The sequence below is a fragment of the Triticum urartu genome, chromosome 5, assembly GCF_003073215.2.
Source record: "Triticum urartu cultivar G1812 chromosome 5, Tu2.1, whole genome shotgun sequence".
Taxonomy (NCBI): Eukaryota; Viridiplantae; Streptophyta; class Magnoliopsida; order Poales; family Poaceae; genus Triticum; species Triticum urartu.
In genome coordinates this window covers 529633931-529650656 of record NC_053026.1, presented here as the reverse complement: position 1 = coordinate 529650656, position 16726 = coordinate 529633931, and the positions used below count along the sequence as shown (strand labels likewise).

General features: G+C 44.6%; 2 protein-coding genes and 1 pseudogene across 2 annotated transcripts; 1 reads left to right on the top strand and 2 right to left on the bottom strand.

Annotated features, from left to right (window-relative positions):
* Positions 1 to 1791: 1791 nt before the first annotated feature.
* Positions 1792 to 5066, top strand: LOC125510399 (cytochrome b561, DM13 and DOMON domain-containing protein At5g54830). Its single transcript, XM_048675563.1, has one exon. The coding sequence runs from the start codon at positions 1942 to 1944 to the stop codon at positions 4591 to 4593; it is 2652 nt and encodes an 883-aa protein (XP_048531520.1). The 5' UTR covers positions 1792 to 1941; the 3' UTR covers positions 4594 to 5066.
* Positions 5067 to 6144: 1078 nt separating this feature from the next.
* On the bottom strand, positions 6145 to 11400 carry LOC125507314 (BTB/POZ domain-containing protein POB1-like). Its single transcript, XM_048671932.1, has 6 exons — positions 11395 to 11400; positions 10105 to 10543; positions 7951 to 8066; positions 7806 to 7869; positions 7122 to 7398; positions 6145 to 7023 (listed from the first exon to the last, which is right to left on the bottom strand). Exons 1-6 carry the CDS (start codon positions 11398 to 11400, stop codon positions 6408 to 6410), a joined length of 1518 nt encoding a protein of 505 aa, XP_048527889.1. The 3' UTR covers positions 6145 to 6407.
* Positions 11401 to 13706: 2306 nt separating this feature from the next.
* Positions 13707 to 16395, bottom strand: LOC125556599 (annotated as a pseudogene).
* Between the last annotated feature and the right edge of the window lie 331 nt (positions 16396 to 16726).

The following is a 16726-nucleotide window of genomic DNA, read 5'->3' as shown; positions in this document are numbered from 1 at the left end:
GGTGACATGGCATCATTAGTAGAGGATCACTGTAGCTTAATTATCCGGGCGTCACAAAGAGTGACGAGGATTTATTTTTGAAATAGTTTCGTTAATATTGGAAATAGTTTCAAGAGAACCGAAAGCGTATCGGGGTCACTGAAAGGGTTTCAGAGTTTATCGGGCAATACCGAATATTAGCGATAAATAATATATAGGTGCAAAATGTTTCTGAAGATGTTAATTGATAATAAAAAGCTCTAGTAATTGCTTTTTTAGAATTAGCTCTTGGTAATTGTTAGTCATTCGGCAAATGTTGTTGCTCATAAATTAGCAAAGGTAGGCGTAGTGAAAGCATTATGTAAGTGTGGCTAATGATGCCATCAGATTTTATCTTAGAGGTGGTCTCTGATGAGATCCTAGACTATTCTTTTTAGTTAAATAAAGCATCAACTTATCCTAAACAAAAGCTATTTCTTTCGGTTCATATTGATAGTTGCTTGTGTTTTCTTTGGTCCTTGCACTGTTCTATTTGCACCATGTATCTTTCACCTGAGGTTGTTTCGCCTCAGTTTATTTTTATCTCTTTTTCTGCTACTTGTATGTGGTTTGTTGTTGTAATTCTGGCTGATTGATGACTTTATTAATGCAAAGTCAAGCTAGGTTCGAGCCTTTTTTCAGGCTCGACAATGTCTTTTTTTAGAAAAGAAAAGAGAAAATACACAATAATTTTATTTATCAACTATAGTCGACAGAATGTACATAGTACTAGAAAAAAAATCATGGGAGCATGTGCAACGAGTTATTGTAAGCATCGAGGCATCAACTGCTTTACCCTGCAGTGAAGCATGGTATAATTGCTTTTGTATTGTTAGTTTTTTTGTGGGGCATATATTGTTAGTTATTAGTAGCTAAAACAAACAATCGACCATTGATGCACCAACCACGAGCATTCTCTAACGGTCAAACAAAAACAGCAAAGAAAACCAATAAAACCAACTACAAACCAATATATTTCTTTTGGTGCACATCATCCCCATTTTCGCCATCTTTGTCGTCGATCTTTTCAACACGCTTTCTTTTCCGTGTAGCCGCCCTCATCCACCCCCTCCTCGTAATTGTTGTGTATGGCGCTACTATCACTGGTGATGCCGGAGCCCTAAAGGTAGGAGGGGATACCCAATCGGCATGCATGCCAGTCTCTGCCCCCCCCCCCCCCCCCCCTCCTTCTCGTCTTTCCTCCTTTTGGATTTCCTTCTCCTCTCCACCCTTCATCCGCCATCCACCTCTTCGCGCTGAACGGTCCGCCGTGCATTGCGTTCTAAGAACCTAGTCGGAAGATGTTACGAAATTTAGAATTTTTCTGCTGATCGAATGCCACGGCTTCAATATGCCCTTTGGATCCGCCGGTGGAAAAAACCCGGATGTTTTTCATCTAAGATAAGAGTCACTACTAGTGGTTCGACAAAATGCCACGTTTTTTATTTCGGCTCGACAAAATGGCACATCTTGTCTCTCCTTTTTTTATTTTATTATCTTTGGAAAAAATAGCACGTCCTTGCCTCTCTAACACGTGGGGTGTGGAGGACCACTGCCAGTGACTGACAGTTGTAGGGCTGCCCCGCTCAAAAAAAAAAAGTTGTAGGCGCTGCCGGTGGTGCTTCCCTACCAGCACCGCACCGGTCCAGTCGCCTCGCCACCACCGCCACAGCCACAGCAAACTGCGGCGGTCGCATCCCCACCCCACCGAGAACCTCCCCTCCTCCGAATATCCACCGCCCCCCGGCCGCCCCGCCTCGCCTCCCACGCACGCCACCGTCCCGCCGCCCGGCCTCCTACTCTCCCGAACCCAACTCCGCTCCAAGTCCAACGTCCACCCCAGATCCCAACCCCCCGCCGCCCCGCCGGCCCAGATCTCGATCCGCGGATCCGCCGCGGCGTGGCGGGCCGCCGGGTGATCCCATGGCCCCCGCCCTCGCCCCACTCCTCGCCAGCCTCGCGGTGGCGGCCGCGGTCCTGGCGGCCGTTGCCGACGCGGCGTGCCGGCACACCAACCTCACGGCGGGCTTCGCGGCGGACCTCACCATGCTGCAGCACCAGCTGCGGGGCACGGTGCGCCTCGACCCCTCCGGCGCCTGCGCGCTCCAGCTCACGCGCTTCGACCTCCTCGCCGCCTCCCCCTCCGCGCGCTTCTGGGCCGCCGACGGCCCTTCCCTCGACGACCTCGCCAAAGGCCGCCCCTTTTCGCCGCTCCCGCTCAACGCCACCTTCCGCAACGAGACGCTCCGCCTCCCCTTCTCCGCCCCGCTGCCGCCGCTCCTCGCCATCTTCGACCCCGACACCTCCTCCGACCTCGGCCACGTCTTCCTATCCGCCGTCTCCAACTCCTCCAACACCACCGCCGCTCTTGCCTCCCGGATCGCCGCGCCCACCATGTTCGACAACTGCGTCCAGCTCTCCGAGGGCTACCGCCTTCGCTGGACGCTCAATGTGTCCGCCGGCGAGGTCGACATCGGCCTTGAGGCTGCCGTTGGCTCCGAGTACTACATGGCTTTCGGGTGGGCCGACCCCAAGGCCAACTCCCCCGCCATGGTCCGCTCGGACGTTGTCGTCGCCGGCTTCACCGAGGAAGGTATGCCCTTCGCAGAGGACTACTACATTACCGACTACAGCGAGTGCACCATGGGGAAGGATGACCTGCCAGTGTCGGGAGTGTGCCCGGACAGTGCTTATGATGACGGGAGGAACAATTCCAGGCTGGTTTATGGGCACCGGCGCGATGGCGTGTCTTTCGTCAGGTACAAGAGGAAACTCGATAGTGAAGATGACAAGTATGATGTGCCTGTTGGTGCCACGGAGGAGATGGCTGTGGTCTGGGCCATCGGGAAGTTGCGTCCGCCGGACACTCTGCGCCCACACTACCTCCCGCAGAACCATGGGGGGCCGAGGGACGAAACCTTTGGATTGATGAGGGTCAATTTGTCCGAGGTGGTGGACAGTTGCCTTGGACCGTTGGATGCTGACAATAAGCAAGACCAGGACAGGATCATTGCCGATGGGAAGACACCGCTGGTTGTGACATCCGCTCCAGCATTGCGCTACCCAAACCCACCAAACCCGGACAAGGTGATATACATCAACAAGAAGGAGGCGCCACTGCTGAAGGTTGAGAGGGGTGTGCCGGTGAAGTTCTCAGTGCAGGCTGGTCATGATGTGGCACTGTATGTCACTTCAGACCCCATCGGTGGAAATGCCACTTTGCGGAATAAGACTGAGGTCATATATGCCGGTGGCCCTGATGTTCATGGTGTGCCAGCAACCCCCACAGAGCTGGTTTGGCTGCCTGATAGGAATACACCTGATCTTGTCTACTACCAGTCGGTGTATGAAGCAAAGATGGGGTGGAAGGTTCAAGTGGTAGATGGAGGCCTCAGCGACATGTACAATAACAGTGTATTGTTGGATGATCAGCAGGTTACTCTGTTTTGGACTCTGTCCACTGACTCTATATCCATAGCAGCTCGAGGTGAGAAGAAAAGCGGGTACCTTGCTGTCGCGTTTGGGAGTGGGATGCTGAACAGTTATGCCTATGTTGGCTGGGTAGGCAATGATGGAGTTGGCAGGGTCAAGACTTACTGGATTGATGGAAAGAGTGCAGCAGGTATTCATTCAACATCTGAAAATTTAACCTATGTCAGGTGTAAATCAGAAGATGGCGTTATTACATTTGAGTTTACACGTCCTCTTAAGCCTTCCTGTACTGGAAAGGTAGAGTGCAAGAATATTATTGATCCAACCACACCTCTCAAGGTTGTTTGGGCCATGGGTGCAAGCTGGTCAGGAGATGATCTGACGGACAGTAATATGCATTCGGTCACAAGCAGTCGCCCCATACGTGTTCTTTTGTTGAGAGGTTCAGCTGAGGCAGAACAGGACTTGCGGCCCGTTCTGGCTGTGCATGGATTTATGATGTTTGTGGCCTGGGGCATTTTGCTTCCTGGTGGAATATTGGCTGCTCGGTATTTGAAAAGCTTGAAGGGAGACGGGTGGTACCAAATACATGTCTATCTGCAGTATTCTGGGATCTCTATAATGTTCCTTGGCGTCCTTTTTGCTGCAGCTGAGCTCCGAGGTTTCTATGTCGATTCAGTGCACGTCAAGTTTGGTTTGTCAGCCTTACTGTTGGCAGCTTTTCAGCCACTCAATGCCTATTTCCGGCCCAAGAGGCCCGCTAACGGGGAGGTTCCACCCCAGAACCGTGTCCTCTGGGAGTACCTACATGTCATCACAGGCAGGTCAGCAATTGTCGTCGGAGTCGTGGCGCTTTTCACCGGAATGAAGCATTTAGGCCACAGGTATGACAGTGAAAATGTAGAGGAGCTCACCTGGGCCTTGATGCTGTGGGTGCTTTCGGCCATAGTTATAGCTCTGTCCTTGGAATATAAAGAGGTCAAACGAAGGGGCGGCGACCGAAGCTTCAGAGGGCACTGGGTTCTAGGTAACACCGAGGAAGATGACTCGGTTGATCTCTTGCATCCTGACAGCTCTGCCAGGAGTTCAGAATCTAGGCCTTCTGGTGTAATGGAGGTGCAGCTTGAGCCTCTCACTAGATGAGTAGTAGATAGCATAGATCAATCTTTATCTCCCAGTGTCAGATACACACATACACACACCAATTCCTGTTTTCAGTCATACAACAGAAACAGATGGTGTCCACAAGCACGGCGACTTTCCGCTCAGAAAGAAAATTGAATTTCTCATGCTTGTTTCCTCTACATGGCAGAATGGTACCAGGCTACATAGGATCTTCAAATTATGCCTTTGATTCCTTGCGTCACACTGTTCAGATTGTATAGTGTACATTTTGTTTTCTCACAATAGACAGGCACAATTTGTTACATTGCCCCCAAGTAATTCTTTTCCCCATCAGATTTTGAGAAAGAGAGATAAGATATACATTTTGTTATATCCGCAGCACCATTAACTGGGCAGAGCATTCGAGGGACAGAAATTGTGTATCATAGTGCTAATGCTATTCAATATTCATTTTGAGATAAAAGGCATCAGATGTTGTAATGTGCTTAGAATTTTGAACATGTCCATAACTACTGGAGCATCTTCAATTCATTGACTGATCATTCCATTAAACTTTGCAGTAGAGAATATCACTGATGAGTGGTAAGACTGGCTTTTTCATGCCAGGTTTTTTGCGCCAATGTGATAATATTGTCCCAATGCTATTTGGAAGTTGAAAAATGTGCTTGTACGTATGAAAAATGGTAGAGTAATCTGCATTCAAGGGTGTCTGGATATGACCATGTACAGAAATACTCCCTCCATAAAGAAATATAAGAGCTAGTGATCTAAACGCTCTTATATTTCTTTACAGAGGGAGTACTAAGTTGTTTTGCATCCACGGCATCATTTAACCAGTCAGAGGATTCAAAGGAGAGAAATTGTGCATCATAGTGGGATATTATTCAACATATTTGTTCCGAGAATGTGATATAAAAGGCAAAGGGTGTTGTACTGTCTGTTGTATGTTGCCAGTGCTATAGCTCTTTAAACATGTCCATGTCTATTGGAACATCTTCAAAGTATTTACTGATCATTCCATGAAACTTCTACATAGATACAACAATGGCAAGATTGGTTTTCCATGTCAGATTTTCCGTTTTTGGGTCGATGATTCGTCTCCGCCCTACTTGCAAGTTGGGAAATGTGCTTGTATGACTTGTATCCCTTGAGCTATGGATGTGTGAATCACACAACCAGCGCCTATGACTGAGAGTTTATTTCAGGGCGAACTCTTAAGCTGCTGCTTATATGGGAGCGTTTCGCCCTGGAAGTGCATGTTGTGGAAGTTCCTGTTTCCAGGGAGCACACATTGCAAGCAACAACATTGAACTATACAGCAGAATTTTGCCCTGGGGCACACATTGTTAAGAAATTTGTCAACTGCCAAGGACTATGAACTAAAATGTCCAAGGATAACCATGGACAGATGATCACATAATATTCATTCTAAGGGTCACAAGTCCAGCGAAACAAAGAGGTCATTAGTAATATGTATCAGCCAACAACAGAGCGCACATCAACGGTTCAACGACTTCAGTGCACATCAAACACACTTGACAGTTTTGCATCTGATAAGAGTTCGCGGCGTAATGAAACCTCCAGCATCCAACCATAGATGTTCACATGCTACATTCTAGTCGACAAAAGAGAGCAGAACAAATGCTAGCAAATAACTATGGCTACGGTAAAGGTTTGTTCTACAGCTAACATTCTAGTCGCCAAAAGAGAGCAGAACAAATGCTAACAAATGCTAGCAGCCCCGGTTCAGGTTTCTTCATATGTTGAAAAGAACAGGGGCTTCTCCTCGCTCATAAACACAAAAAGGGGCACTAATGCATGCATCACTACGGCTACGGCTGCGGCGTTATCTTCACATGGACTCGCAGATGGAGTTTGTCGTCGATGAAGAAGTGGCTGTTTTCACCAATGACGTCTGGCCAAGAAATCCCGCATCCAAAAGCCTGTTTACTATCGGTGGTAGTGGTGCGCCTCCACAAGAAGAGAAACTCCAGCGATGGTCTTGTTTTTACCTCAATCTCATAATCTATTGTCCCTCTTACTGGCCCCTTGTCTTCTAGCTTCTCTATTGAGAGGCCAAAAAAGTTGGACAGCGCCATTTTACCGTGCGCTGAGAGGAAGAAACCATGCCCTGCACAATAGAACGGCGGGGAGCGTATCGATCCTGATGGGAAGAGCCCCGAGCATTGCCCATGACTTAGAGTAAAGTCAACTATACAGGACGGCTGGTCCATCAGGATGCCATTGGTCATGCTGCGCACTACTGGCACCAGTGGAAGTAAGCTTGAACTCAAAATCTTGTGCCTTTCTTCTGAATTTGGATACTGAAAGCAGGCCCACCTGAGCACAAAGTCATAGACGGATTCTTCAGATGCAACCCCGGGGTGATTCCTTGATAAAATGGCTACAATCCCAGTGAGAGATATCCTCATCAGTTCACCCTGAAACCTGAAATGACGCACATAATGATATTATGACAACAATGTCCACATGTTTCCTAAAGGAGGAAAAAGAAAAGGCATGTCAATCCAATGGGGGTTACTTACTCTGTCGACAGGAATTTATCGTATCTTTTAGCAAGGAATTTCTTGGCCGCCTCTTCCAGGGCAGGTGCCATTGAAATGGAACATGGGAGATCTAGGCACATTACTGCAGATTCTGCGGTCATAGGCAGGTCTATGAGCCGTTGACCGCAAAGCTTAATGCAAGAAGCAGCCTCAAATTTATCAGCGGCCAGCAGGATATCAACCAGAAGAATGGGTTCAGTTGGTGCCAGCTTTCCACTATAAATAAAGTGTAAAAGCTCCAGGAAGGCTTTGTACTCTGTTCCAAGTAAGAAATAAGGGCAAGGAGGCATAAGGATTGATGAAACAGTTCAACGAATTCTCAAACAGTGACATTAAATGGAGGAGTACAAAAGAAGAGGGATAGCTACTGTTTTATGCATACATGATTATTTAAGTATGACAATCGACTTCCAATAATCAAATGGGGAAACATGTAATGCGTGAGAAAATATCCATTTGGGGCAACAGTTTGTAAGGGTAATGACTAATGAGAGCCAATCGAGATCATGATATCAAAGTAGAAAAGTGTGGCAGGAAACTCCAAAAAAGGCCTCTCTACAATGATAATAATAATAATAATAATACAAAACAACACAATCACAATAACCAACTAGAATTATCAGTTATAAGAAGACGAAGGAGAGCAAACCGTACACTGGTTACCTGATTCAGCAATTGTAACTGTTGCCTGTCTGTGGCCAGATTCCTTCATGCCATTTGAGAAAAGCTAACAATCATGAAGCTTATCAGAAAGATGAGGCAACTGATTATATAGAACAAATGAATTTCAGAAGATCGTCAGAACTACCTTGCGAAAGAAATTACTTTTTGCAGCAAGAATCGCCGAGCAGACATGTATAGTTTCAACTCGTAAAACTGGTGTACTCGTCACAGTATAAGAGTCGATATCTTCTCCACCATCACCTGCAAAATACCATGGTCCAATAAATATAGAGAAACATGCAAATCTAGGTAAGAAAAGGCACATAACAGAATTACTAGACATGTTTTTTTTTGTTAAAACTGGAACCTCATACAGTCACTCTCCCTGTGTGCGCAAATTTATTAAATCAACTTTTAGAAACATGGCAAAATCTTAAACATATGAAAAACTGGATACCCATTGAGCTGCATCAAGCATGTGTGTGATAATACCAGACTAAGTCTCGTATTGTTATCTTCTTTTATCTAATTAATATGTATTTCATACCTCTGAAGCAACAAGAAGCAGTAGAATTGTATCTCGCCAGGATTGGGTTGTAAATAGTATGTTGCTCACGCGTCAAAAAAAATAGTATGTTGCTCGTATGAAGAAGCAAGCAATCAAGTACTACCTAGTTTATCAACAGACTGTGCAATTACTGTATCAACACACCACCAGTGTGTACCACAGTCAATATATGTTTGTACTACTTAGAAGAAAGTGATTATCAGGAAGCTAATTTATGACCTTTAATGTTTCAATGCAAAAACAAAGGAAACTGAGGTGAACCAAAGACAAAACATGAACTAATGTTTACTTCAAATGTGGAACAGGGAACTCCTTAACCATTAAGGATGACACTTGCTCATACAAAACAACTCACAAACTAATGTTCAGTAGATATATGAAGGATGACACTTGCTTATTCATATCCAAGTTCACATATTCCAGAAATAACACCTGTGATAAATCTGTTCTTCTAACCTTTGGATGCTATATTTAGAGATATAAACATAGCAGATTCAATGTAGCAATCAGGCAAATATCATTTTTCATGCAAAAGATGTGAAATAATTGATCAGCTTGTTCCTTCGATCAAAGGTTGATTGCTATTTCGCCAGCATACAGACCTATCACATACAAATTATTCCAAATATTCTTAGCTGTCCAGTGCCAATTCCCAACTTGAATATGTGACTACAGTCCTGCCGCATGAAGAAGAATTACTTAGAAAAGGTTTTGGGTTGTAATTTTATGTTGCTCCTACGAAGAAACACAAGAACCCAAGTACTGCCTAGTTGAACGGACTGTCAACATATGTTTGTATACCCCTTAAAGCAAGTGATCATGAGACAAGGTATATAAACCCTAAATGTTTCAACAATGAACCACAGACAAAACACAAAGTAATGTTGACCTCAAAAAATGTGGAACAGGGGGCTCCTGAATCATGAAGGATGACGCTGATACAAAACAACTCAAGGACTAATGTTCACAAAATACATGAAGGATGACACTTGCTCATTCATAATTTCATATCCAAGTATACATTCCAGAAATAACGCTTTTGATAAATAAATCTGTTCTTGGACTTGTTTTGGACCTTTGGATCCTACACTGGGGGATATATCAATTGCAGATTCTGAAGAAAAAATCATTTTTCATGTGAAAGATGTGAAATAATTGATCAGCTTGTTCCTGTAAACTAAGGTCTGAAGCATCAAGGTACAAGAATCACACATAACTACCATTAACAAGTACGAATCTCCCAAGCCTGCAGACCAATAAACATACAAATCATTCCAAATCCGTTTAGTTGTCCAATGGCAATTCTCAACTTGAATGGTATAACGTAGTTTGTCCGCCACTGCTACATCCAAATAATCAAATACTCCTTCCGGCCCACAATGTAAGAAGTTATTACATCTATTGGATGTAATAACATCTTATTCATGGGACGGAGGGAGTATGTTATATGTGACTACAAAATTGCTGCATTTGAATTGGGGGTACAGACAACATATACTATTTGGTAACTGGTGTTCTGAATTTTATTCTATTCTGAGATGTTGTTCTGAAAATATTACCATGTCCGAGAATCTCAACACCTTGAAATCTAAAGCTTAAAAAAGATACTTTCTATATACACTTATACAGTATCGAATCCGGATATACGCACGTAGATCGGGCAGTTAGTTTAGCGTGACACCTAGAATCCACTTAATGAGTAATGGTACTTATGCCTCTGTAAGTACGCACCTTCGGCCTCCTCGCGCCGGCGCTTGCGGCTGGCGGCGTCGTTGGCGCCGACGACCACTATACGCAGCTCCCTGTCGGAGAAGGCCTCATTGTCGAAGGCGAACTCGAAGCCCGCGTCCACCTCTGGCCCTGGCCCCGCGCCCCCAGTCGACGCGTCGCCGCCACCCACCGGCGCTGTGAGAGGTATTGTTGAGCTGCGCCACCCGGCGGCCGTAACCCTAGCTGGCGGCGGAGGGAGAAGGTAAAATGGAGAGAGAGAGGCAGTGGGTAAGGTCGGGGGCGCTGTTGTGGACCTTGGGACAGAGAGGTGCTCCACTAATAAGAGAGAGAGAGAGGGGAGGGGAGGTCGGACGCCACGCCATTGATGGATGATGTGACCTCGCCGTGTGCCAGTGGCGAAACACTTTGACCGCGGGCGCGCGCTCAGTCCTCTCCCAAACTCGAATACCGAGGCGGGAAAGAAAGGGCTTTTGTTTCCAAAATAAATACAAGGCACAATGATTCTCACTTACTCTATGTCTATAAAATTAGTGTAAAGACAAATAAAAAAATTGTTTTGCAAAATAAATACGAGGATATCATTTATATTAATCTTATAGACATATTAAAGGTCAAAGTCTTGCATCAACGCATCAATTCTTGAGAAATAAGAGAAATAGTGTATTAAAAGAATGAGGGAGCTCCTTGATAAATCGTTGACCCAGTCAAAATCGGATGACTTAGTTTCAAATTGAAGACCTCAATTGATTGCAAGGCCTTAAAAATTATGGAGCATAGTGTACTAAAAGAATTGAAAGAGAGAGCTTCTTGAGAAATCGTTGACCCGATCAAAATCAGATTACCCAATTCCAAATTAAAGATGTATTAATAAAAGAATTAAATGATGGAGCTCCTTGAGAAATCGTTGATCCGCTCAAAATCGAATGACCCAATTTTAAATTGAAGATCTCAATTGATTGATTGCGAGGCCTTTAAAATTAGAGAGCATCGTATATAGTATAGTATATATTTATTGATCATTCCATGGAACTTTGACATAGATACAACAATGTCAATATTGGTTTTTTTCTGCCAGATTTTTCAGGTCGATGATTCATTTCCGCCCTATTTGGAAGTTGGGAAATGCGCTTGTATGAATTTGATCCTCTTAAGCTTTTGATGTGAAGTAGCGATCATTTAGGGCGTGTTTGGTTGCCGTAGTGAATAGTAGTTGCGTTGCATACACATCTCAACCTAGCCTGGTTCTGAAAAAACAGCCTCATATGTGACATCTGCGAGTTGTTTGGTTACCTGCATCTAGGATCTCTGCATTACGTAATACGCAAGTGCACTTTGTTTGGTTGCCTGCATTGGCTCAAGCGGCACATGAACTCGGTGTTTGGTTGCACGCATGAGGTATGATTAAGAGCTAGCACTTCACTTAACAGACAGGGTTAAGAGCTAGCAGAGGGAAGGGGAGAAGAAGTGCAGTGTGCGCCGGACAATGGCGACTACAGTGGATAGTGGCCTTGGTGCCGTGTCCGACATGACAAGCATGGAGTCGTGAACGAGCGACCCCGTTGGCGGCACGGCAAGCGACACCGTCGGCGAACTAGTTGCAATGCTCGCTGGACAGAGGAGGAGAATGCAGTGCTCGCGCCATGCTATCGTCAGTGCAGTGGACGAGAGAGGAGGCAGAGATGATTGACGCCGGAAACGACTCCAGTGTAGTAGGACGAGAGAGAGGAGGAGAAGATGATCGACCCCGTCAGCGGCGCGGCGAACTGCAGTGTGCACGGAGGCAGAGGACACAAGAAAGCAGTGTGCGCGCCATTGCAGCGTCAGGGTAGTAGGAGGACGGCAGAGAATAGGCCGAGATGAGCAACGCCAGAAACGACTCTAGTGTAGTAGCACGCGGGCAAGGAGATTAAGGGGAAGGTTTTTCGGCGTCGAGAGGGACGAATAGGAGGGCTCTGAGCAGAGGAGCTCGACATGACGGCGTCAGTGCAGTAGACTGCTATTCAAAGAGAGATGAAGGTACGATCATCGAAACCAAAAACTTACAACACGAATGTTGTGAGGAACTACGAGATTAGGCTGCTGGTCAAAGTAAATTTTAAATGATCGATCGTGCGCGACGAATCTAACAAAATTCGTCCAGAATAGCTCCAAACGGGAACATGAGATTAAGAACTTACGGCTGAAGAAACTACGAACCGATCGCCTGAATGGAACCGTAGCATCGATGTGCATCTTTTTCGTGTAGAGCTTACCACGAATCGAAGCATCGTTGTGTAGATTAAAGGGACATGGAAGAGAGGAGATTAGAGAGGAGCTTAATGGAGGTTGAAGAAGACACCAGGTAAACACCCTGCATCCCTCCAGTTTCTCCTGGTGCAGGGGCCCGCTCGCTGCGCTTTCGCTCGGCCTGGCTTCACAGAAACTGCCGATTCTTGTGCTTCCAGCCAGCCAGGCACAGAGGTGCTTTAAGAAGCGTGTAATGCAGGCCCAATAGTGTATGCGGGCTACCAAACAGGCTTCTTGCTTCCCGCGCGGGCTTGATTAGGCTCTATGCGGGCAACCAAATACGTCTTTAAAATTTAGGATTTTCATATCTTGTCACCTTCTTTGTCTTGATTATTACTATCTCCGTCCTATAATATCCCATAATATAAGAATATTTTTGACAATACACTAGTATAAAAAACACTTTTGTATTATAGGACGGAGGGAGTATCTACCACATTGCACTTCAGAGTTCAGAGTGACGAACAAGCAGTATCCGCAGCGGTTGTGTACTTTTCTGAAGAACCTGTTTATTTCCTTTCTCTAACTCTTTCTAGATAATCACACATCAACGACCATGGTTGAGAGTTTCTTCCAAGGTGAACTCTCAAACTAAAAGGCTCAAGCTGCAACTTATACACGAGCGTTTCACTCTGAAGGCGTGTGCTGTGGAAGTTCCTGTTTCCAGGGAGCACACATTGCAAGCAACAACATTGAACTATACAGCAGAATTTTGCCCTGAGGGCACACATTGTTAAGAAATTTATCAACTGCCATGGAGTATGAACTGAAAAATGACCAAAGATAACCATGAACAGATGATCACAAAATATTCATTCTAAGGATCATAAGTCCATCGAATCAAAGAGTCATCAGCGACATATATCAGCCAACTTACCGACAAAGTGCACATTAACTGTTCAGCGACTTCACTAGTAAGAATACGTGACACAATGAAACCTCCAACACCAGGCTCTGGATGTTCACACTGCTACATTTCCAGTCATCAAAAAAGAGCAGAGCAGATGCTAGCAAATGACTATGTCAAAAGAACAGGGGCTTCTTCTCGCTCACGAAAACAAAAAGTGGCTCAGTAATAAGTTTATCAACTGACATGAACAAAAAAAATGTCCAAACATAACCATGAACAGATGGTCACATAATCCGACTCACGACAAAGTGCACGTTAACCGTTCAGCGACTTCGTCGGACATCAAAACACACGTGCGCGCGTTTGACAGTTATGCGTCTGGTAATAAGAGTCCACGACACAATGAAACCTTCATCATCCAACTGTAGATGTTCACATGCTACATCGCTACATTTCCGGTCACCAAAAGAGAGCAGAGCAAATGCATGCATCACTATGGCTGCGGCGTAATCTTGATGCGAACTCGCAGATGGAGATTGTCGTCGACAAAGAAGGGGCTATCATCAGCACTGATCTCCGACCAAGGAATCCTGCATCCAAAAGCTTGTCTAATGTCGGTGGTGGTGGTGCGCCTCGATATGGAGGCAAACTCTGACGACCGCCTTGCCGTTACCTCCATCTCATAATCTATTGTCCCCCTTAGTGGGCCATTGCCTTCTAGCTTCTTTATTAAGAGACCAAAAAAGTTGAATGGCTCAGTTTTAGCGAGCGCCGAGAGGAAGAAACCTTGCCCTGCACAATAGAATGGTGGCGAGCGTATCGATCTTGATGGGAAGAGCCCGCGGCAGTGCTCATGCTTTATACTAAAGTTAATTACGCAAGATGACTGGTCAGTTAGGATGGCAATGGTCATGATACGCCCTAGTGTCACCAGTGGAAGTAAACTTGAGCTCAAAATCTTGTGTCTTTCTTCTGAATTTGGGTACTGCAAATGGGCCCACCTGAGCACGAAGTCATAGACGGATTCTTCAGATGCAACCCCAGGGTGATTCCTTGATAAGATGGCTACAATCCCAGTGAGAGGAATCGTCATCAATTCATCTTGGAACTTGAAATGCAACAAAACCATGTAATGCCTTCATATAATGATTTTGTGACAACAATATCCACAAGTACACTAATAAAGCAAGAAAAGAAAAGTGTATCTCAATCCAATGGGGTCACTTACTTTGTTAACAGGAATTTCTCGTATCTTTCAGAAAGGAATTTCTTGGCTGCCTCTGATAGGTCAGCTGCCATTGAAATGGAACATGGCAGATCTAGGCACCTCACTGCACATTCAAGGGTCATAGGCTGGCCTATGAGCCGCTGAGTGCAAAGCTTGATGCATGAAACGACATCAAATTTGTCAGCAGCCATCAAGATATCAACCAGAAGACTGGACTCGGTTGTTGGTCTCAACTTTCCATTGTACATAAAGCGTAAAAGCTCCATAAAGGCATTTCCCTCTGTTCCAAGTAAAAATGAAAGCAAGGAGCCATAAAGATTGATGGAACATTGTAATAAATCTCAGTCAGTAACAATTAGACCCCCCCCCCCCTTCCCTTCATGACTTTGCATGTATATATTTTACAAAAAGTCAAACTTCATGAACTTTGACCAAGTTTATATATAAAAATATCTATAATTAAAATACCACATAAATATCATTATATACGTCATGAGGCACAATTTATATTGTATCTATTTGATATTTTTTGTGTTGACATTTCCATCAATTTATATGGCCAAAGTCTACAAGGTTTTACTTTTGAAAAAAAATTCTATATGCACCATATATTGCGGAATGGAGGGAGTGTAAAATAGAAGAGATAGCTATTTAAGTATGAGCATTGACTTCCAATAGTCAATTGAGTAAACTTGTAAAGCCTGAGAAAATATACATTTGGTAGGCAAAGTCTGTAGAGGAAACGAGAATAGCTAGTTCATTATCAAAGTAGAAAAATGGGGCAGGAAACTCTAAAACAGGCCTCTCTACAATAATCACATTGCTTGAATTAAAAAACATGAGTAAATAATGCAATCACAACAGCATACTAGAATCATCGGTTATAATAAGATGAGGAAGAGTATACCGTACACATGAGTTACCTGAATCAGCAATTCTAATTTTTGACTGTCTTTGACCAGATTTTTTCGCGCCATTTGAGAAAAGCTAAGAAACATGAAGCTTATCAGAAATATGAGTCAACTGATTATAAACCAAATGCATTTCAGATCATCAGAATTACCTTAAAAAAGAAAGAACTTCTTGCGGCGAGGATCACCGAACTGACATGTATGGTCTTGACTCGTAACACTGACGTACCCATCACAACACAAGAAGAGTCAATACCTTCTCCATCATTATCTGCAAAATGCCAAGTTCAGAAAAATATAGAGAAACATAAAAAAACTAGAAGAAGGCACATATCATAGTTACGAGACAAGATTTTGTTGTTAAAATTGTATGGAACATCATATTCACTATGTGTGCAGATTCATTTGATCACCTTTAGATACACATGAAAAAATAAAATATCAGGAAAATTGGACACTCATTGAGATTCATCAAGCATAATAGCAATCATAAATGTCACCCCAAGGATTCTATTAGAATTTGTTATAATTGCACTCCTTGTATTTAAAGACCCCCCTTGCATTTAGAATAACATCGCACCTCCTTGCTCATATAAGGTGGAAAATTCACCATAAATCCAGGTCATAATTACATGAAAGAAGACAAATTTGCATACATGAGGGAGAAATTGGATTGCAAAAGAAAGGCACATAATAATATGATCGATAACTTTGATGCAGACAGGTGAAAATACATACACATCCGCACATAGATCGGGTGCTTAGAGTAGTGTGGTACCAGTAATCTACTAGTGATACACTAATGGGGTTGCACGGTACTACTGTGCCGATATGTACGCACCTTTAGCCTTATAGCGGTGGCGCTTGCGGGTAGTGCCGACGACCTCTATCCGCAAGACCCTGTCGGAGAAGGCCTTGTTATTGAAGGCGAACTCGAAGCCCGCATCCACCTCCGCCTCCGTCTTCTCTTCCCCCGGCCCTGTCACCAGCCCGGTTGGTGCCTCACCTTCGGCCATGTGCGTGCGCCGCCGCCTCCACCACCTCCGCCCTTTGGGAGCACTGGTGGGTGTAACCCTAGATAGCCGGCCCGGCGGCGGAGAGAGAAGGGAGAGGCGACTCAAATACCAAGGAGGGGTGTAGGGTGGAATTCCGTATAAACAAAATTTCTTATTTGGCCTTTTCTTAAAATGTGCTTCCTTTTTGGCCCAAATGAAAATTTCTTCCTTATTTGACACAATGTGTAAAACTTATTCCCTATGTGACATCCCATCCACTTCGGCCACTAACAATATTAAGTGTGACATGAAAGACCATTTTGCTTCTGCATACTATGTGGCTAAAACTATT

What these genes read in the sequence shown, in the direction of transcription:
- LOC125510399 (XM_048675563.1), top strand. Translation starts at nt 1,942, where the DNA reads ATGGCCCCCGCCCTCGCCCCACTCCTCGCCAGCCTCGCGGTGGCGGCC.
- LOC125507314 (XM_048671932.1), bottom strand. An exon ending in AGTTACAATTGCTGAATCAG is followed by an intron (nt 7,399 to 7,805) that starts GTAACCAGTGTA and finishes TACTTGGAACAG; the next exon opens with AGTACAAAGCCTTCCTGGAG. An exon ending in GATAAATTCCTGTCGACAGA is followed by an intron (nt 7,024 to 7,121) that starts GTAAGTAACCCC and finishes GCGTCATTTCAG; the next exon opens with GTTTCAGGGTGAACTGATGA.